This window comes from Telmatherina bonti (genome assembly GCF_933228915.1).
Source record: "Telmatherina bonti genome assembly, chromosome: 1".
NCBI lineage: Eukaryota > Metazoa > Chordata > Actinopteri > Atheriniformes > Telmatherinidae > Telmatherina > Telmatherina bonti.
Window position 1 is genome coordinate 31,828,196 of NC_136619.1, and position 23,329 is coordinate 31,851,524.

At 37.5% G+C, this 23,329-nt stretch overlaps 2 protein-coding genes across 2 annotated transcripts; both read right to left on the minus strand.

The window, feature by feature from the left end:
- Positions 1-309: 309 nt before the first annotated feature.
- On the minus strand, positions 310-9,992 carry tmem39a (transmembrane protein 39A; the record flags this gene model as incomplete). The annotated part of the gene is made up of 9 exons (XM_079241226.1): positions 9,851-9,992; positions 7,103-7,265; positions 5,713-5,935; positions 5,484-5,567; positions 5,191-5,345; positions 4,275-4,632; positions 3,967-4,154; positions 3,741-3,861; positions 310-549 (listed from the first exon to the last, which is right to left on the minus strand). The coding sequence occupies exons 2-9, from the start codon at positions 7,213-7,215 to the stop codon at positions 310-312; spliced, it is 1,482 nt and encodes a 493-aa protein (XP_079097352.1). The 5' UTR covers positions 7,216-7,265; positions 9,851-9,992.
- Positions 9,993-12,746: 2,754 nt separating this feature from the next.
- On the minus strand, positions 12,747-18,639 carry LOC306774443 (immunoglobulin-like domain-containing receptor 1; the record flags this gene model as incomplete). Its single annotated transcript, XM_079264475.1, is given in 10 exon segments — positions 12,747-12,785; positions 12,921-13,523; positions 14,645-14,826; positions 14,954-15,073; positions 15,225-15,371; positions 15,555-15,674; positions 16,985-17,134; positions 17,420-17,577; positions 17,579-17,590; positions 18,485-18,639. Coding segments are annotated over 10 exon segments (1,686 nt in total).
- Positions 18,640-23,329: the final 4,690 nt, after the last annotated feature.

Consider the following 23,329-nt stretch of genomic DNA (forward strand, 5'->3'; position numbering starts at 1 on the left):
CCGTGTGCACTTAAAATATCTTTGGTGAAAGTCACCCCCAGGCATTCCATGACTTCCCTGTCACCTAGTAACAACATATAACGCAAGATGCTAATGTAATGTAGTCAGTGTGGTAATGCCCGGTGTAACACAAAATAGTATACAAAATAAAAATATTCTTTTAAATAGGAGTATATAAACATTGCATTAAAAATAGAACCGTATCAAAACACAATTATGAGTTCACAGACTGTCCCTTGACACCCTATCACCCCCCCCCTCCGCATCCGGAGTTTGTAGATGAGGTCTTGCTGTGCAGGTACTTTTTTTTTACTGTGACTTGAGCTCCAAACTGTTGGAGGACAGAGGGAAGGAATAAGCTTTGCCCAGAACAATGCGGTCTCGGAGCAGTTTGAAAAGCACATAGTAGTTGCAGAAGAGAATAAGGCCCAGAGACAAAGTGTGGTTCCAGCGCTCAGAGCGCAATAGAGAGTATAACTGATATAAAACCACACTGGACTCAATCCATATCAGCAGGTTCAGGATCCGCAAGGGCTTGTGGAACAGGAACTGAAAAACAGATGGAGAGAGAAGTTAGAATTAAAATGACAACATGAACAATTTATAACAGGTAAGAGAAACAGGTAAGGTCCAGCTGCTAGCAGGTGAGAAGCAGGTGAGAAGCTTAAAGCTGCATCAGTGATGACCAATGCTTCATCGTCTTTCAGCAGGTTGTATTCCTCAGCAACTGTGGGACGATCCAGCTTGCTGAAGGACTGATTATGATTCATGCTTATCACATGCGACAGGTTGTGAAAAACTACACCCTGTTTTTTTAAAAACACATTTGAACAATTAAATCCTTTAGAAAAAGACAATTTCATTCAAATAGTTCAACTTATTCTCCTTATTTCAAAGGAAAAGCTGAAAACATCTGTGCATTTGAAGAACCTTAAAATTATGTGCGGTGTTTCTGTCAACTACAGGTCTGCAAACAACTACTGTCAAGGTTACTTTTTACAAATAATTAAACATAATTTTACTAACCTTTTAGCACTGAAATGATCATTTGTGGTGGTAATTTTAGACAATGTACCTAAGAAATTTGACAGTTTGAAATTTGATGGAAACACAAGATGACAAACTAAAAGTCTCTTAGCAGACAGCATTTCATACTAGCTAGACAGCAATGTAAATTGTGTTCTTTACGTCTTTTATAATTTACTAGTTTTTCCTTTGATTTTTGCTTTGACTTAGTTTTGACTACATTACCAAGCTTTGCTTTGACTTTCTTGCCACAAACTAGCATCATCAAAAATAATGTGACTTTTGGGTGCATTTATATACAAACAATAAGACTAGAGCCTTCCAGGGGTCTCTTGGACATCAGGTAATGTTTTACTGGCATTTATATTTTCTCTTCAGTATAAAGACGGCTTTTCTCATTAAAATGTCATAGCTTTGTCACTTTCCGTCATACTTCGTCACTGGCAAGCTGTGTTTAAGATGAACAAAAAACATGATACATAAAACACGTTTAAGTGTTGTATCCATTTAAACAAATTGACATCCATTTATATTAAAATGCATGTCTACAGTCAGAAAACATTAGCCATACAAAAAGAAAAAAAACATCAGTCAATATTCCAATGACAGTACCCACCAAGACCCAATTTTTTAAGTTGATGTAGCTTAAGAGGATTGGAGTTGTTTGAACACAGAAGGCATGTTTGGCTGGAGTATACAGGTACATCTAAAAAAAATTAGAATTTTATGAAAAAATTCAATCTTTTTGGTCACTCATTTCAGAATGTGAAATCTATATATTCTACCGATTCATTACACAGAGTGAAACTTTTCAAACATTTATTTCTTGAAATTTTGATGATTGTGGCTTGTAGATAATGAAAAGCCACATAGATTATCATCTATATTCTTCTGAAAAGTCTTCTGAAAAGTGTGTTCATTTCTATGCACTCAGTACTTGGTTGGGCCTCCTTTTGCATGAATTATTGCATCAATGCAGCGTGGCAATGGAAGCGATCATCATGTGGCACTGCTCAGGTTTAATGGAAGACCAGGTTACTTTAATATCAGCCTTCAAGTCATCTATATAGTTGGGTCTGGTGTGTCTCGTCTTCCTCTTGACCATACCCCACAGTTCAGATCAGGTGAGTTTGTTGGCCAATCAAGCACACCATGGTCATCGAAGCAGCTTTTGGTACCTTTGGCAGTGTAGGCAGGTGCCAAGTCCTGCTGGTGGAAAAAAATCTGCATCTACATAAAGCTTGTCAGCAGAAGGAAGCATGAAGTGCTCTAAAATGTCCTGGTAGATGGCTGTGTTGACTGTGCACTTCAGAAAACACAGTGGACCAACACCAGCAGATGACATGGCTCCCCACTGTGGAAACGTCTCACTGGACTTCAAGCAACATGAATTCTGTGGCTCTCCTCTCGATTTCTTGATTTCCAAAAATTGCAAAATTTGCTTTCATCTGAAAACAGTCCAGTCATTTTTCTCCTTAACCCAAGTGAGATGCTTCTGTTCTTGTCTCTGGTTCGGGAGTGGCTCAACACGAGGAGTGTGACATTTGTAGTCCATGTCTAGGATTTATCTGTGTGTTGTGGCTCTTGATGAGCTGAGTCCAGCTTCAGACCACTCCTTGTGAAGCTCCTCAAATTCTTAAATGGATGTTACTTGACAATCCTCTCAAGGCTGCGGTGGTGCTTTCTTCTGGTGCACCTTTTCCTTCCATTCTACTTTCCATTAATATGCTTGGATACAACCAGCTTATTTAGAAATGACCCTTTATGGCTTTCCCTCCATGTGGAGGGTCTGATCGTCTTCTGGACATCTGTTAAGTCAGCAGTCTTCCCCATGATTGTGTAGCCATCTGACCCAGACAGAGACCATTTAAAGGTTTAGGATACCTTTGCAGGTAATTTGAGTTAATTATTTGATTAGGGTGACACCATGACTTTCCAAGATTGAGGTTTTTCATAACATTCTAATTTTCTGAGACACTGCATTTTGGTTTTTCATTATCTATAAGCCACGACTATCAAAATGTCAAGAAATGAATGTTTAAAATGTTTCACTCTGTGTGTAATCAATCTATATAATATATGGGTTTCACATTTTGAAATGAGTGACAAAAAATATTAAACTTTTTCATAATTTTCTAATTTTCTGAGACGTACCTGTGTGATGGCGGATATTTAATTATTTGGGATATTTTAGGGCCTCGGGGAGTAAGGAGGTTCCTCTCATCACTTCAACTATGAATTCTGTATCATGTGAAACCATCTGACAGCAGATTTAAGTTATATCTGGAAGTAGACATTTTTATTGGATATTGATCTTCAGCTCATGGGAACAGCAGACAACACTGCTGGAAGCAGAAGTTAGGAAACCATTTTACAGTATAAGATTGTGAAGCCAAACATGTACTTATATCTCCCTGAGAAACATTACATGCACTGATATTTCTCTCTAAATCACTAAAAACAATGTAACCATCCTTGCCATTGGGATAAAGTATATTGACAGTGGGTCCAGTTTTAAAAGGATAAATTGTCAACCTATTGGAATATCATCAGTACAACTCACACTGGTAGACTTAAAACATAGACCGAAACACAGAAAAACCCAACTTTACTTAAATATATTGTTCTGCGATAAAGGAAGAAATTACGCTAAGACCTCATGGTCAGTTCATGTTGTTATATTTAAAAGATGTTGTGATGAGAAAAATACTCACATAAAACCTTGCGTGAGAAACATCAGAGGGTAAAGCAACATTATAAGGCCCAACTGCTTTATAAAGACACCGACTGTGTCGTACCAACACCCCCTGAGGCCAAATGGTGCTGTCTGACCACCTGGAAAGAACAAAATTTTAGAAGGCATTAAAGAAAAGTAGTTTTGGGGGCTTTGTTAATGTGTGGATGTGCTTAAAAAAAACAAAAAAAAAAAAACACACTTACACGTGCTGAGGTGTGTTACTGTACGATCCGTGCTCCAGTTTCTGCCAGCGGCCAAGGTGTGCCGCTGAGCGATGAAGCAAATCGCAGTAGCTGGGAGGCAGCAGTTGGCTCATTAACATTACAAATGCATTGATCCACACCATAATCAGATGCTCACATGACCAGCGCATGTCATAGTACTGCGTACTCTGTTGAAGTAAAATGAAGACAACCTTAAAATTAGCAAGAAACTAGGAACAACAGCTGCAACAATATAAAACGTCTGTGTATAAACACTAAAATCCACAATAAAAAAAAAATGTTCGAACCTTAACAAAGCAGAGTGGCAGGAAGGCTACATAGTAAGCACTGAACAGAGAGTTGAACAGCACTTCCTTGATTCGCCGGTTGAAGTCACTTTTCAGCTCTTCCACTTCTGCTCGAATCAGTTCTGGTGTGTCTGAATGTGTGTGTGGTGGGCAGGTGTGAGTGGGCATGTGCTGGGAGCTGGAAAACTGTTCTCTAAAGTTCTCTCGCAACAAGAGCAGGAAGTCTCGTGGCCGGAAAAACTGCGACTCGGTCAGGTCGGTTTGCTGGTGGTCAGCTGGGTAATCGCAGTCAGCTGATGCCGTTTGGCTCTTCACTCCTTCCTGATGGAAACAGCAGAGCGGGACGTACACACCAAATCTGGAGTGAAGGATGGCAACAAAATTAAACTGTGCATTTTAGTTTCTGATGAATGAAGGATGAAAACTTCATACATATTCAAAATGCTGAGGCGCATTAAAAGGAGAGCAGATTGCAACAATGCTGTATATAATTTGTTTTAAAATCTTTGACAGATAAGTTTAGTTTTTATTGGATCAGAGTCAATCTTTTATGCATCATAGCAGTGCTTTTAATCAATATTAATGGCCTTTTTGTATAATACATGCAAAAATAACCAACATTTTGACATTGCTAGAATTGAATGCTGGAAAAAGTTTCAGAAACTCGTACAAACAAAAAAGTTCATACCTCCTTCACAAAGGAAATGCAATGAGAATACATACTCCATTTGTTTTTCATCATAACCCATAGTTTTATATGCACAGAGTGCATCATTAGGAATGTCTTTAATAAAAAAATTGCTCTTGTGGCAGGATTCTCATGCAGCCTCCAAACACCACAAGTGAGGTGTAACATCTATGGCTGCAAGACAATCAACTGAAAATGTGCTTTAGAAGGTGAAGTGCAAAGACTCACGGATATCCGAGAAAGAGGAGGTTGAGCACAGAGTGGTTCTTGCACAGATTGACCAGCGTCCAGCAGAGCACCCAGCCACATAACGTAAGCAAGCTGAGCCGAGCTGCAATTAGTACCACATAGCGAAGCAGTGATCCTCCGCTGCTTTGGGACACCTGCACGAGACGCATATCAGAGGATAGGTAGTTAAAAAAAAAAAAAAAAAAAAAATCACATCATAAGGGTTAGTTTTAACTGGGACTGTGAAGGATATGGAGGGTTAGCTGACTATACACAGATCAGTGTGTATTTACCTCAGAAACAATTGTCCAAACAAGCCTCCTGGCCAACATGACAGTGATGAAGATGGCCAGGTGGTAGTCCATTAGATGAAAGTTCTAGAAAAATTAAGGAAAAAATATGGATATCATCATTTTATTTCCATATTTTCTTAGTTGTTAATTGAGACCTGAACCTTACAATGAAAATAGACAAAATGTTCTAAAGTTTTAAGTCTGTGTGGAGATCAAGTCTCTTTCTTACAAGCGAGGTAGAGGCAGCAGGGTGGCTGTAAGGGTACCACCACACCGTCCTGTAGATGTTGATGTACTGGACAAACAAGGCAACTAGCAAGTAAAGAAAAAGCAGAAGCTCGAACAGCAGGCTGCTGTCCAACGGCAGCTCAGGAATCCTTGAGTGACGGACCGGCTCCGGAGTGATGAGGGCAGAAAGAGGCGGGGCTGACAGACCCACCGAGTTACTGCTCCTGGTACAATACAGACACACAAGCATATGAACTGATATATATTTGTATCACATCACAACACTTACATGTTCTGTGGTCTAACAAATGCAGAAACATTTAGGAACTCTTTGTACTCCTCTAATACTGATGGAAAGAATCCAGTAAAATATAAAATTAGTATTCAAGGGTCACTTACATCAGTGACTTACTGGTAAATATTAGTATATTTAATATTTTTTTTCCTAATTTGCTAATAAGTCTATTCTACTATACTGATTTTTCATCTGCAACAGATATTTCAATCAGTTGGTCTGAGTCTATGCATCAAAGACTGTTTCAAAAATAAATATTTACTTTTGATTTAGTCAATCACTTGATTTTCACTCCAGCATAATGGTGTTAGTGGGGTCTGGAAGAGTTTAAACACAATCCCTCCAGACTTCTGCTGGAGAAAAACCAGGAGTGGATGAATGACCTAAACAGGCTCTTTAACAGATTTGTCTGCAACACTGTAAATTTAACCAATAAGAGATCAGTAAAAGTCTATTTAATCACATCTCGTATTATTTCCGGGTCACTGTCAGAGCAAAATGATCTTCATATCAACTGCAAAACATCATAATTATCTTTAGATTTTTCCACACATCTTCATTTATTTAGCCTGCTTTTCATAAGAATGAAACATTGAGTCACTGATTATTTTTGTACAGAAGAAATACACAACACATATTTTGTAAATGAGGCCTAAAAAGAAGTACCCATAAGAGGATGTTGAGTTTTCCTTAAGTCAGCAAAACTGATGATAAACTTGTTTATCAGTACACCCCTCAGGTCACAGTTCAAGCTTAAATTGCAGAAGTTGCATAGTGACAGTAAGAGCAACGGTTTCAGGGACCGATGCATCATTTGGAAAATGGAGCATTTCACCACCTCCACTCAGCAATTAACATAAAGCAGATACTCAGCAAAGCAGGTTAGGGAAGTCTCAGTTTTATTCTATTGATCGCTGACACCTTTTATTTAATTTACACATTTTAATGTTTATGTAAACTAAAAGACAAAGGGAGTCTATTTTCAACCTCTTTTTTGTCTGTAATGTTGCCCATTTTCTCCCCTCTAGTATTTATCAGAGGCATAATCCTATTTAAGTTGATAAGCAAGTGTGTGTGAATGTGTATGTATACACACCTGTTCCTGAGGCCTGTGCCATTGCCAACGCTGCCTCCAACTAGAGTCTGCAGGGACGGCAGAGCGGAGCGACTTATCTGCTGTCTGCTGGGACCCCTGCGACCTCCTGGCATGGTCGCCAGTTACCGTTCTTCTCAAAAAGCCACCATGTACTGCCAGGCCACTGCAGAGCACATTGACAAAGAAACCCCAAGCAATGAGAGAAGTAAACAGAACATTCTACAAAACCACAACAGAAACCATCAAAACAGAGTTAACAACATCTGGCAACCACATGGAAAGCAATTATGAGTACAGATCAGTGTTTCCTAATCCAGGTCCTGAAATACCACTGCTCTACATTCACATGTACCTGCTACAACACACTGCTTCAGATTATTGAACTTTCTCATCAAGTTCTTTGCAAGCCTGTTAACAAACTATTAATTTCATCCAGGTTAAAGAAGGGCTGCATCTAAAACAGCCGGACAGTTGTACTTGCAGACCAGGATTAGAAAAAACTGATATAGATGTTTCCTGAGGTACTTACTTAAAACTACACATTAGAAGAAAACAGTAGTAAAGTTAATGGAATATGACCAATGCATAGTTCAGCAAGTTCTCACTTATGTTTTAGCCCCAATAAACTGGGTTCATGATTTTGATGTCAGATGTTTGATCAGTGTAATTAAAGCTGTTCCTGATACACCTCAAGTAGATATTTATTTTTCTTCAAAATATTTTTTAGGGAAAAAAAACAAAAAGTACAACTTTGTCAAATGTGAAGTGTGTAAACATCTGTGAAGTATCTGTGCTGTAAACATATTGACAAGTGGTTTGTCTCAGTTCTACGGATTATTACTGCTTCCTTTTTAGTGTAGTGTACCAACACATCAATATATAAATGATACAAAAACTGAAGTAATCAGCTGTCTTCACACAAAAAAACAAACAAAAAATTGTTCCACATATCGCCAGACCCACCATGCCAGAGAACCATCCCTAAGCTTCTCTGACTGCAACAGCTGTCAAAAACAGCTTGACAACACAAACAGAGCAATCAACTATTTCCAACTACCCAGAACCTGTTTATAAGCAGTCATGCCTGCTTAAGCTCATCTTGGGAAACAACGGCCTGGAGGTGTTTCTGAAGGCACATTCTAAACACAACTTAAAACCAAACATGGGAGAGACCATTAGTACTGAAGGTGCAAGCAGGAAGTCACCAGGAAAGTTTAAATATCATCTCAATTTCCACAGCACAAATACAACCGTATAATTTCCAAATGTTGATGAGAAACCTTTTCACCATGCACAGGAAACTGGCAGAGAAATCACAGGTGTAAAGAATAGCAACATTAGCAAAAACAACACTCAGTGCAGTCATTAACCGTGTTGTTCTTGACAACACCTGGGCTCCTCCTGTTAGCAAAACCAGAGACATTTCTAAACTCCACATAGGAATAATTCATTGCAAATATAAAGACGTGGTACAGGATTATTCATCCAGTAATTTTGCATTACTTTTTGTTTTAACAGCAGGCATATCAGCTTTATTAAGTATGTGTTAATTACTACTACCCAAGTCCTGCAAGGCAACTGGCCAAAATCCAACGATACCAAATGCCCAATTAAACACACACACTAGTTTCGCTTCCTTAAAATGTTGAGAATCAAGATGAACAATTCTCCCAATTTTCCCAATACTTTATAGAATTACCAATTACTCTGTTACTCCAAAATACATAATGTCACAGGATGTGATTATAATATCAAGATTCAGTCTCAATGTGTTTTTCTCTTCTTTTTTATTTAATCTGGAGGAATTGTAGAATTGATTGCAGCAAATGTAAAATAAAAACATCAGAGCATGTATTTCACCTCATCAAATAGATGGCTCTGTATATATTTTTTTAATTACTAAAGGACTAAATGTCAATTAATGTCCTCTTCTTTAATAACTAAATTAATACAAACAAGTCTTAGGAGTTTCAGTCCAACCACAGGCAATGTAAATAAAATGCCACCTGATAGTCAATATAAAGTGACTATATATTGTGCAATTTGTCTTATCGCTCAGTAGCTTTACAAGATACAAAATCCCAGGCCCCTTTTCATCAACCAGTGACAGGCACCAAAACGAAACACGAACCAGCGGCTGACAGCATCTATCCTCTGTGTATCTGTATTTCCTTTGTGTTGACATACGATGGAAAGATAAATGAGGTCGTTGAGAAGCTGAAATATTTAACAGTATTAGAGCTGAATCAACAAACAGGAAACAAACGTCAACATGCGCACGCGCCACACAAACACGCCACAAGGGACTTAACTTGCAGTTGAAAGTCAAAAGTGAAAAACAGGAACTGTAAGCATCAGAAACGAACTGCAATGGAGGATAGCGTTGTGGTGTATTCTCGTTGTATTGGGGTGCAAAATCTTTAAAAGAGTCTCTTTATATGTATAAGTTTTTTTTTAAGATAAAACGGTTCTGAGGCGCATTATTTATAAGACTAATGACTTTTCTCGGAACATTTTTTAGTATGTGATGTTGGCTGTAGACTTGCTAAGACATGCAATGAGGCAGCTTGTGTGAATCATGCTATTGGGCTGCGTTAACATTTTTTTACACTGCGGAAACTTAGGATCACACTTTACAAAGGCCTTTTTAAAGAAAGACATTAGAGCTTCTCACTCTCTACATGGCCGAATATTAAAACTTAGACATTTAACTTTAATTTAAAGATACATAAATCCATTATTACTCACACAACATCGACAACATGCGGGGGGCTGAACTGAACGAGGATGCATCAGTCAGTTGTACACAGAGTCCAGACAGCACCAAGCATTTCTCCGCATTCCAGCTCGGAAATGTAACACTGCTGATAAGCTACGGTAGCACCGGGGAATCTGGAGGTCCCTTTTCCCCAAATGAAAACATAAAACGGCTGTGAAAGTTACTCCAGGGCTTGAGGAGCAACAGTGTAATTTCGTTACACAGAGACCGACGTGGCAAACCTGTACCTCCTCTCTACGTGTCGTCATCAGAACGCGACTTCAGCAGGCTCGCGTTGCACAGTCGCGGATAAAAAAAAATGTTAATGAATGTTAGTTGTGATCATGTCCAATTAAAACCGTTTACATCATCATTGCTGAGAGGTTTTCGGGTTTTTAAACCAGGAAACCACTTAAACAAAATTATACTTCTAGAAAATAAAGAACCCAACGATTTTAAAATAGCTACTAGTTTTCAATTATAAAGAACAACCTAATTCGTCTTAACCCAGGGATCCCCCAACTCCAGTTTCCAAGGCCCACTACCCTGCTAAATTCAATGTTTCCCTGCTGTGACATACGTGACTCAAATTAATGATCAATATCAGACTTGATCAGAGCTAGTCAGAGATCCATTTAATCCGAATCAGGTGTGCTTCAGTAGGGAAACATGTAATGCCTGCAGGATAGTGGGTCTTGATGACCAGATAGGTTTGAGGATCACTGTCTTAACTGATTCTTATAATTTGGGTTATTGCTTGAGGAAAATTATTTAAAAACATATTCAGAGTAGATTCGGGCGAATGATCCTCACTGATATGACAAAAACTGTGCAGGACTAAAAAAATGAGCCCTAAGAAAGAAATTCCTAAAACAAATGCTCTAATGTATCACTAACATCCCAAAGACAGTATGGCTATAAAGCAAAAGCCTCGTTACATCTTTTGATATATTTAATAACATGTTTTTCTAGATTTATTGAAATTTCTTATTATTAAAAAAAATTGTCTAGTTGTAGAAACATCTAAATTTTGAAGTTTCTTTCATTAATAAAAGTAATTACAAGTGATATGTACATTTTGGAAATGGGATCCATTGTAATTATTCCTTTTTGATGTTCTATTCTAATTAATATTATAATGGAAAAAGTTTTTTGTTTTTTTCTTTAATCCCTAAAAAAGTATATTCATACAAAAGTAAGAGCAAAACAAATAGAAGGGGTTTGGGTAAGTAAAGGATTGAAAGTATAATGCATATGAACTATACACACACGCACACACACACACACATGGTGCTCAGCAGGAAAAAATTGAAATAGGAAAAGGAAAAAAAAAGGAATAAAAGAAAATTCAGATATTTATAATAAATATATGGTGATGCCAGAATAGTGGTAATGATAGAGATAATGATGTTACAATAATGATATAATCTTAGCTATAATAATCTCTGTCAAAACTTAATTAGTTAAGGTGGCTGCTTTAAGGGCACACCAGACAGTCCCATCCCCACCGTGGCACCCCAGTCCCAAAATACCACCCAACATCCTCCAGAAACATTTACCCCGTGTTTGAATATTTTTTGGCAAACTGCTAATAAATCTTAAATGAGCAGTGTCAATTGGTTAAGCTGTATTGCAAGTCGGGATGCACCAATCCACTTTTTGGGAGTTCAGATCCGATACAGATATCTGAAATTTGAATATCTGCCGATACTGATATTTGCCAATACCAAATCTGTTTATGTGAACATTATTGTGACTACGGTTATTATTGCTGTTATAACTGTGTAAGATTTCATCAGGTTGTAATAAATTACCCATCCTTTATGAAGTTACCTCACCAATACAAATATAACATTACAGATCTAAATAAATTTTATTTGGATTTTTGGCACATTTTACCAAAATACAACTATAAATGTGTAGTTTTGAAACAAGATGTAGTTTTTTAGTTTAACAAAAAATGTCACATTTTAAAATTCAAGGTATTTATTTCTTTTAAAACATGTCCTAAGTATGTCAAACACATCTGCACTGACTTGACTAGTGTGGTATCGGTACACTTTTATTAATACTAAGGGCGAGTACACTCTCTTGGTATTGAACCGATACCAATATCGATATCGGTGCATCCCTAATTGTAAGAGTGGATAGTGTAAAGAATGAGAATAATTATACCTTCAAGGTACAAAGTTTATTATCAATATCAATAAACCCATGCTGACTGTACAGTGTGAAAAACAAAAGTAAAAGGAAAAAAAAAACTGCATAGGTAAAATGTTTTGGTTAGCAAGAATCTCAATATCTTCAGTTTCTACATCATGTAAATCAGTTTAAACAAGTGAAGTTAAAGCTGCTGAGCACTAAGTGCAAAGGTATCATTCATTCTATGCAGATATTCAAAAGCAATACAGCATTTGTTGAACAACATCAAATAATATTTAAAATATTCATCAAACATTAGCAAAACAAATTCAACACAGTCACTTCCAGATAGGTCAAAGAACTTATTTAAAAGTGGTTGAAAAAACTTTTAACAAGGTTTTCATATTTATCCAGGTTTAATGCAATTTCTTCTTCATGTCATGATATCATTTTATGGCTTGTATTTTTATTCAACAAAAGCAGAAAAAAATTGAGGAAAAAAGAGTGAGGAAATATGAGATTCACAAGCTACCATATAGGTTTCTGGTAAAACATCCTCAAAATTTTCTCAGACATTCAATCCAACGTTTCATAAATGCCTTAAATTTTCACCCTTCAAAAAGTTAATGGAGAGTTTGTGGATTTTTCCCTTGTAACAGATAAAATGGTGGCCTTAAAAATCGGCTGGTAATTTGTGCATGTTCTCTGAACCAGAGGTCACAGGGCGTTTCACAGCTGGAGGGCTCAGATGACGATGCTGGTGCCACTGCGAGAACTTTTGTCCTGAGAGAGACATACCAATTTTAGATTAATTTTCTTTTTACATTTTTTTTTCTTTTTTTAAGAATCTGTTTTAACCTTTTAGCGCATATTTGTAGTTTTGTGTGACTAAATTTACTAAAGCAGTGATTGTCTTACAGAGTAGCGTCCATTCCTCCGTGCCCCGGGTTTCTGTCCAGGCTCGTACTCTGTGTAGCTTGGAGGTTTGTCAACCAAGCCTCCACCACCTCTCCCCCCTCCTCCTCTCCTGCTGTTAGCCTCATCATCAGAGCTCCATGATCCTCCTCTGGAGCGTCTTGATGCTGGAGGAGAGTAGTTTCCTCTTGATCTGCTGTCAAACAAATCATCCCTGGAACGAGAGCGAGGGCGGCCCATGTCTCCTCGTGACCTGCTCTGACTTCTTCCGTCCAATGACTCCTCACTGTGGCTTCGGGGAATACCTCTAGATCTAGTTGGTGAGGGATAACGCCTCCCTGCTGCCCCTCGCTCATCATGGCGAACAAAGCCGCTTCGGCTGCTCTCGCTTGAGCTTGGCGGGCGAGTCTTGGGTGCTGAAGGTGGAATTCTTCCCTGATACTGCTCCCTTATCGGCGGAAGTGTAATGATGCGACGCTCTGTAAGACCATCATCAAGAGCAGAGATCATGCTCGGAGGGCCAGGGGAAAATGGGACATTTACAGGCATGCGCTGGACAGGAGGTGGCATCTGATGCATATGAGAAAGTGGTGCTGGTGGTTGAGACTAAAGGAAAGAAAAGGCCAAAGACAAAGAAATTTATGAATAATCACAAATAAAAACCACAGCTGTTATATATTATTGACATTCACTGAGATGAGCTGTGCTCCAAAGCACCTCTGCATAGTTTAAGTACTGCCTTACATTCACAGTAATTAGCAGCCACTTCTGTTTAAAACACTTTAGACACGCTGAGGATAATAGTAAAGTAAGTAAACTTTATTTATTGTGCTTTTCACAGACACAAGGTCATAAAGTGCTTCACAATAGAATAATATAACATAACATAAAATAACACAACATAATATAATTGTGTTGAGTATCTTTTCCAAGAACACTTTCACATTGGAAGAGAAGTAGAGCTCTATAACTTGAAAATACTTTTGTCTTTGCAGCCGATAAATTAATATTCGATTTCTTAGATATGAAGCCATCGGGGTAAATTAAGGATTTGTTGTAGCTTGTATCTGTTAGACTGCTGGCAGCTATTTTTAGTCTGACACACTGGCTTCTATTTCCAAAGTCAGACAAAACTCCAAAATCGATTGTCTTCATATTTGTGACATAACCTTTGTATGATTTAAATGGGGAAATAAAGCTTGGACAGTAGTGTTTAGAGTGATTCCTCTGAAAAACATGCCACATGTCAACCCAGATTATGCAATTCCTAAATATCAGCAGAACTGCTGAGCTCGCCTACTACATCCTACTTATTGACAAGTTGCTGAAGTTACAGTTATATATGTGCTAAAGGGCTCAGTTAAAGCCACAATGGTGAAGGCAAGTGCAACAATCAGAAAATTCACAAACATGTTCCTTCAAGAAATGGCACTGACATTTGTCCAGCTGAGCACAAGGCTTTGATGGGAGACATAATTGTGTTTATGATACTTACAAATAAAGCAAAATAATGAGAATCATAATCCCTCATAATTACAGTCAGATCATTTTATACCAGCACTACTGGTAAATGTGTGGACATTCAGATTACTATTAGCAATATTTCCATTGAGAATATCACCTTGTTCATTAGAAGTCAAATGAAGCTGCTAATAATGAGACCCATCACACCATTAAAGCATCAACCTCTGCAACAATTCCACATCCTGCAAGATCTGAGAACATACCTGTAGCAGAGGGCTTGTCATATCCATTCCCCGCACCTGGTTCTCCAGGTAGTCAAGCATTTGATTGGTGTTTGCCGGAGAGTTAGCGCCCTGGGGACCGGGAGCTGGCATGCTGTAGGCTGAAGACTGAGGGGGAGGGAGGGGCATTGTCTGTAAGGGGATGCTCTTACCTGAAACAGATCCTGAAGAAGCAGAAACATCCACCAAGTAAAGTTAGGTTACACAACTTCAGAGACATCTGTGCATGGATATGAGAATACTTGTGCCTGCTTGGGATGCAGCACTTGAGCAGTAGGGATTTGTGGATACCTGCGTATAATAGTGGATTCATCTGGGAGGAATGGCTCATAGGTGCATAAAGTTGTTGTCCATTCATCATGGGGAACATGGCCCTCTGAGCCTCTTTCATCATGCGATGCTGCATGATCGCTAAAACATGATGGGAAAACAATGTGATCTTTTCACCATGTTCCGGCTTACATCCTTCAAATGATCATGTTCTTCCATACCCAAACTACATTATACAGTCTTTCCAACACAAACTTCCTTAAAGGTATGCCACACTATAATTGATTTGTACCTTTTTCAGGACAGCAGCACTGCTGTGGACAACAGGGACAGCGGACATAGCAGCAGCACTTCTGTGGGCAGCACTGGCAGCAGCAAATACAGAAAAGCATTAAGAGGAGGAGGGCGCCAATGATGATGAATAACACTGTTAACCAATCTGTGGAAAGACATAGGAAGATACAAGATAAACATGTATTAGCAGATGTTTTTGTGTTCTCCTGACAGAGGTGCTTCCTCCAACTTCGTTAACATGCTTTAGGTTTGATAACATCAACAGAAGCCGCTGTATTACACCTGACTGAATATTTAATCACATGTATAATTTCTTGCCATCTCTTACGGTAGACGACGAGCTTGACTTCTTTGTCCGTGTCTCCACTGGTGTCTCCAGGGGCATTCACAATGCAGTAGTACACCCCATTGTCCCACCACATCACCTCATTGATCACCAAGTCTGCCTCTGTACAAACACACAAACAGGTACTTCGAATTCGACCAGTTGTCAAGATAAAATGTCTCTTAGATCAAAATGCTTTATTGATCAGCTTGTTATAAAGCAGGGCTGCAAATACAACCCAAATTCAAATGAAGTCGAGACATAGTAAAAAACGTAAATAAAAACAGAATGCAAAGATTTGCCATTTTTTAAAGCTGATATTAAATTTAATACGCAACAAGACAATATATTTAATGTTCAAACTGATACTTTGTTTTTGTAGAATCTGTAAAAATAGAGGCTCATTTTGAATTTAATGCCTGCAACATGCTCCAAAAAAGCTAGGACTGGGGCAACATAAATATGATAGAACAAAAGACAAAATGATGATAATAAGAATAAAAATAAAGGTATGTGGAATATTTTAAATCCTATTATCAGGAAGGCTTCAACCCATGAAGGTTAGCCAGAGTACTTTACTAATAACATGAATTTAAATATTTTGTAAGAGATGTTACAAATGGGTTCAACAACTTCTTTGTGAATGATGGACCCAATTTGGCTGCAAAGATCACCAATAAAAACCATAATGGACACAGAGATGCTGAAAATAATGTTCCAATAAATCTCAGCTCAATGTACTTCCAAGCAGTAGATGAAAAAGAAATCATTGTCATTGTCAACAAGTAGCAATAAAACATCAACTGACTGGAATGGTATTGGTGGTCAAAAGCGTGATTGACAGTATTGTAAAACTATTTGCATGTATATGTAATTTATCTTTCATAAGTGGCTTCTTTCTCCAAAAAATGAAGATTATTCAAAGCAGGAAATGGGTATAATTTTACTCATTACATGCTTGCATCATTACTTTGTCAATTTTCAAAGATAATTGAAAAATTATTTATAGCACAATTGAAAAAATGTATTGATAAGTATAAACAGCTAAAACAAAGTCAAGAAGGCTTTGATGGAGCCAACTGAGGAAATCAGTTTCAGTACAGTTTAGTCCATAAAGAATATTTTCTTGGTGTGAGAACAATTCTGACCTCCCTACTGAAAACTGAAAAACACAAAAACACTACTAAATTGGAATTAAAAAAATATTGGTAACTGAGCAGCAAAAACCAGTGTAGTAGTAGCAGTAACAATAATAATAATGACAATAACAATAACAACAATAATAATAAGGATACAAACAAAAGAGTAGTTTACTTTCAATAACTACCTGGTTAATCAAATGATTGTTCTAACTTTGTGATAAAAATCAGGCAATGATTTGTGGAAAAATTACAATAAAACCAAAATTTTTGGTAAACTTTGCATGAACTCACTATTTTGGATGCTGATCTTGCGTTCCTGATATTCTGGCCCCAGTGACGTCGCGCCACTTCCTGTCTTCTCGGCTACAGTGCGCACTGTCCTCTGACTGTCTGAACAGTCATTCGCTGGATCCCGTCCCAGCTGTAGTTCAGACTGGTAATCTGTAAAACCAAGATGCAAAATTCATCAGAACAAATACTGATAACCACTCCTGGCCTTATTGTTCATGTTTGGTAGATTAAAGTTAAAGCAGTACAAAATGCTTCTTTTTGCTTTGGGTTGTGAAGAAAACTACTGAAATAGTTAACAAACTTTATGATAACTTAACTTAAAAAATGTATCCACTGCAGTTTTACATCAACTTCAGAGAAAAATTCAGGGAAAATATATCTTAAAATGCAAATACATCAGCCTCTGTGACCCAAAACAGGTGCGGTCATGCTTACTTGTGGAGTAATATTCCAGTACAGGGTCCTTGCAGAAGGATTTAAACTTCCAAATGACAAAGACATTTTGGGGGTTTGCAGAGGTGCTGTAATCACAGCGGAGTGTCACTGAGGCAAACAGAGCTGTACTGCGCTGCTGCTGTGGGACAACCACCTGAACACAGTGATACCCTGTGGACAGATAGCAGACATGTGGTTATTATTTAGAAAACTTTTATACATAAGAAATGGGGCTTGGATTTTTTTTTTAAGAAACAGCCTCATTTAGCCAAGAAAGGCCAATGAGATGGTTGGTTACAGTGAAACAGAGCTGCTCTGTAATCATGTTGATTTCAAAGTGGAAGAACCAGAAAAACAGGTGACACAGACAAAGCAAAGGAAATGGTTTACTGTGAAACTGCCAGACTAACATTCAATGGCTGGTGGAGTGAAACCGGCTGAGATAAAATAAAACGTGTTCAGGTCGCAATGACCATTTGAAAAAAGATGGAAAGAATATCAATATTTCTGTTAAAGCTAAAAAGCAGTTGGGAGTTTAACTATCAAGAGTCATCTGCGTTAAAATATTTTAATTAATAATAATGAAAGCCCTGGACACACACACACACACAAAAGAAATAAAGGAAAAAGGGAAATTCCTCAGTCATCATCAGACATCTTAATTTTATACGGATTAGGAGAAAACATATAAACAAGTTATCTCTGTATTTTACAAACACAATCACAACAGATACCTCCACTTTTGATTAAGTAACTCGACGTAAATGAACAAAACGACATTATATCTGTAAACAAGACGACTACACTCCCTTTAAAACAGTTATAGGGCAACAAGAACTGAAAAAATGACCTTGTAGAAGCCACAATGAGAGAAGAACCGCGACAGGGAGTCCCCTCATGATGCAATCCAAACGCTCCAGAAAGTCCTTGCGGCTCCGGATAAACACGCAGAGATGCTTGACCACAAAATAAAGGTTATTTTAAAAAAGAAACTAGAAAAAATAAACGAGTGAGCTTTATTTCAACCTGAAGCTAAAGTTAACCTGTCATTGTGCCATCCAGAACGTAATGGCTGAAGACTGTCTTAATTCTGTGGCTGAAACTGCGCTGATCTCTGGCCACACCCCGAAACAGGTGAGCTCATCCGGGACTGTAACGTAGACATTCTCTCCAACCACAGCAACAGGCGTCAAGAAACGCTGCCAGGACTCATTTACCATATTTACAAAATAAGCATAGACTTCTGGATTTTTATTTGATACTTAAACCACAAACTGGTACTTGGTTTCTAACTTCTCTAAATTCTGTGTTAAAAGTTTGACTTTACATATCAAACTTTTAAGAAATGCTCAAAGCTGCAACAACAACAACAACAACAATAATAATAATAATAATAATAATAATAATAATAATAATAATAATAATTATTATTATTATTATTATTATTATTATTATTATTATTATCATCATATATGTATATATATATATATACGGACATAGTGATCATGGATAAGCTGCAGAGCATGATCACTATGTCCAGCCGTAGTGAACGATGTATCGATGTATCCATCTCCAATGATGGAAATATCAAGAAAAAGGAGCATGATAAACTGGAGAAGTATCAAGGCCTCAAGGAAGAACTGGAGAAGGCCTGGAGGGTGAAAGCGACAGTAGTACCCATAGTGACCAGAGAGATCTTGAGAGATGAAGAGCCACCCGCCCTACCCTGTGGAAGACATTGTGTCTCATAATGGTGCCCCAAAAAGGGCGACTGGTGGAGCTGCATGAGCACAGACCGGTAACTTTGACATCTCACATAATGAAGACTTTTGAGTGTCTCCTTGTTTGTCGCGGGAGAATTCAGGTTGCTGTGGATGTCCACCCTCTCCAGTTTGCCTACAAAGAACACTTAATAGTTGAGGATGCAGTCCTTTACATGCTGCACCGAGCATACCTGGAACCTGGATACCTACCTGGAAATGCCTGGTTCCTATGTCAGGATCATGTTCTTCAACTTCTCCAATGCTTTTAACACTATCAGGCCTCCTATACTGAAAGATAAACTTTTAGATATGGGGATGGGCCCCTCCCTGACATCCTGGATTACTGACTATTTAACATCAAGATGTTGAAATATGTCAGGATGGGGAGAAGTGTTTCTGGAGCTCTGGAGTGCAGCACTGGGGCTCCACATCGGACAGCTTTAGCTCCATTTCTCTTCACACTCTACACTTCAGACTTCTCATACAAATCGGAGTCCTGCCACATACAGAAGTATTCAGATGATCCAGCTGTTGTGGCATGTATGAGGACAAGTTGACCGGACAACCGGTAGACAGGAAGGGACAGACAGGGACCTAATAGAGGCCTTCACAGACTGGACAAACAAGGACTGTCTTATCCTGAACATTTCCAAGACCAAAGAGCTTGTGGTGGCTTTCAGGGGATCTACTGCAGATGTTCCATCACATTATCATCGCAAGTGTGATGTTTTACGCTGGTGACTGCTGGGGGAGCAGCATTACAAACAAGAACTGCAAACGTCTGGACAAACTGGTCAGGAAGGCTCGTTCTTTCCTTGGCAGAAGTCCGGACCCTGTCAGAGCTGTCTTGGAGCAGCGGATGAGGAGAAAACCTCAGGGTACTTTGGATAATAAAAAACATCCCCTCCATGATACCCCAGCAGGACAAAGGAACAGCTGCAGTGAGAGACTGATCTCTCTTTGATGCAGGACTAAAAAGTTCAGGAGTTCCTTTATTCCAGCAGCAATAAGACTGTTTAATATTAATCTTTAATTTCCCTGAATTTGCCCCCCCTGGGGATGAATTATCTATCTATCTATCTGTCTATCTATCTATCTATCTATCTATCTATCTATCTATCTATCTATCTATCTATCTATCTATCTATCTATCTATCTATCTATCTATCTATCTATCTATCTATCTATCTATCTATCTATCTAATAATTTATTAAACTTACCATGTTGTTGCAAATGAGTTTGCAGTTAAGGTTGATCTTACCATTTGATTCACCTAATCAGAATAATTTTTTTTTGTTGTCCTTAAAAAAAAAAAAAAAAAAAAACATGCATTAAATACTCAGCTAGCAATACAGGACAGTAAATATATATATATATATTTATATATTTTTATATACATATATATATATATATATATATATATATATATATATATATATATATATATATATATATATATATATATATTTATATATTTTTATATACATATATATATATATATATATATATATATATACATACACACACACACACACACACACACACAACTGTACAACATTATACATATACAACAGATAACAACACAAAAACACCATTTTCAGTTTTAGTCTTGAAAAAAAGACCCTTTATTCAAGGGGCTGAATTAGTTTTCAAGATCATAAAAATGTCTCAAACAGCTGAGAAGTTTAGATGTTGAAGACAACACTGAGATTAAAACAGAAAACATTCTTCTTTGTTTTTTTCTTTGTCAATAACACAATCACTTCTGAATCACTTGCATTAAAACATTTGATGAAACTTGAAAAATGATGTGTTTAGCTGCATCTTGGTTCTTGTCAGTCAGAATAGTCCAGGTAACATGTGTGATCTTTGCCTTTGTCAATATAATTGATTTTGTCTTCAGCAGCATCAGGAGAACAAAAATACACCCTGCTGTTTGAGCAAATCACTTCAGTGATCATCACGTCTGTTTCTGTTTAAATGCACACACACTATTTTCTCCGTAGTAGCTCTGCATGAAGTTTTTTATACTTTTAAAGAATAGATATAATAGATTTTGGAATATTCATTTCACTATATGAAAATAAATATTTTTACACAATAAAATGTAAATGTTGTATGTGTGTGTGTGTGTGTCTGTGTGTGTGTGTGTGTGCGTGTGCATGTGCGCGAGCGTGTGTGTGTGTATGTGTATGTGTGTGTGTGTAAACAGCATTTGCAAAGTAAAAATATGTACACACCCATGACGGAAATAGCTTGCTGGCAGTCATTAAACTCTCCAGAAAGGTGTTAAGAAATTTTGTATACAACATATTTTAATACACACTTAAATATGTTATAATGTTATATGTTAAATATGTCAAAACGTTTAACTCCAACAATAATATAATATTGTAATATATAATGGACCAGTAGCCTGCTAGTTAATACTGGTATTGGACCACAAGTACCAAGATGCAATTCGTAAGTATTTGTTCTTTCTGCTAGTATTTAAATTCAAGTTATTTAATTTTATTTTTGTCACTTCAGCAGCTCCCTTTCAGATGAAAATATCACTTTTCCTTTTTCAGTGTTTATTGTCCAGCAGGTTGTAGTTATGTACAGTAAAGTAAATTTAAAAAAAAAACAAAAAAAAAACAATCAAATTAAACTAAATGTGCTACATGCTATATGTATTTAAGATAAGATTCTTAATTTCCTAATCTTGCCAACCCTCGTTCATCACCGAGCCAAATGTGCAGTCCTACCAAGTTGGGCTGAATTTCAACACTGTTGGGACCTTGAGAAATAATATAATTCTATATATACTTATATACCTCCAGCTATGACATTCTTCAACAAAATATGGACCAGCAAGAAAACAAACTCAGGAAGAACAGAGCAACCTGCCACACTGCCAACAACTTCTCAGTGGTATGAAGGGAAAAATTCAAATCAGGAAAGTATGACAGCATTTGGGAAACGAAGTTCAGGGAAGCAGTTTCGGCATATTTAGATTACATCCTGGTCGAAACTTAAAGTGATCAGGGAGAATTTTTACATTAATATTACAGAAGTATTCAGACTTGGACTTATTTGAAAGTTAATTCCATGGTCAACAAAATACATAAATAAATAAATACACTGACATGTTTAGAAAAGTTCAATATTTTCTAAAGTGATAAGGCACATCCATCCTTGGGTTTTAGTTGAGCAACAGAGTTGTAAAACCACTAGGTGGCAACCTAAACCTTTCTCTCGAACTGCTTTTCTGTTTTCACGTCCTTTTAAGTAGATCTTCCCTATATGGTCAGTGCTTGAAAACAGTCATGTTTAAACACAGTGATGTCCGGATCCATCTGCAGGTGAATGACACTTCTGTTTTCTGCATGTTGTGCAGAATTTTTCCTGAGACTTTCAGACCCTCGCATTGTTTTGTCCGTGCACACACCCAGTCTGCACCTGCAACCCCTCTAGATATTTTTCCTGGAAACATCTAGCCAAAATCCCTTTTCAGTTTCCTGCCTGTGTTTGCTTAATCCTGAATATCTGCTGTGGCTTTGAAGCACAAACACAAGTTCATGATGACATAACTCCTCCGTTGCAATTTTTAATGCATGTTTAGTCAAACTGGAAACTTGTCAGTATTTATCCTATTTGTGCGTCTAATTTAGTAGGGACTATAAGAGGTGTTAAAACATAGATTTATTAGTTATGAATTTGAGGCACATTAAGCAGATATTTCTGTATTATGTGGGTTTATTTAGCAGAATAGAGGAGTAAGAACTGATTGTGCTCATTTAAATAGAGGAGGAAAGTAAGTGACATGTTAAGTAATTCTTTTTACATCCCAACATGTCAAGAGCCAATCAGATGAGCAAAAGTAAACCTTTCATGCAATAATTGTTTTTAAATGGATCATTCTGTCCTGGACATTTGTTTTCTATGCTTAGCATCCTGACTATTTACATTTGCATTTGCCAGGTTTTTTCATTGTGTGTTTTTACACTACTTTCACGGTATTTAACAGATGTGCAAATAAATACACTGTCCATTTATTATGCAGAATATTGAATCTTTTTTGTTTGTTTTTTGGTAGGAGGAGCACTAACAATTCATTCTATTGTATTTGATGATGTCATTTCCCTGCTGATATTTCTGTAGAGA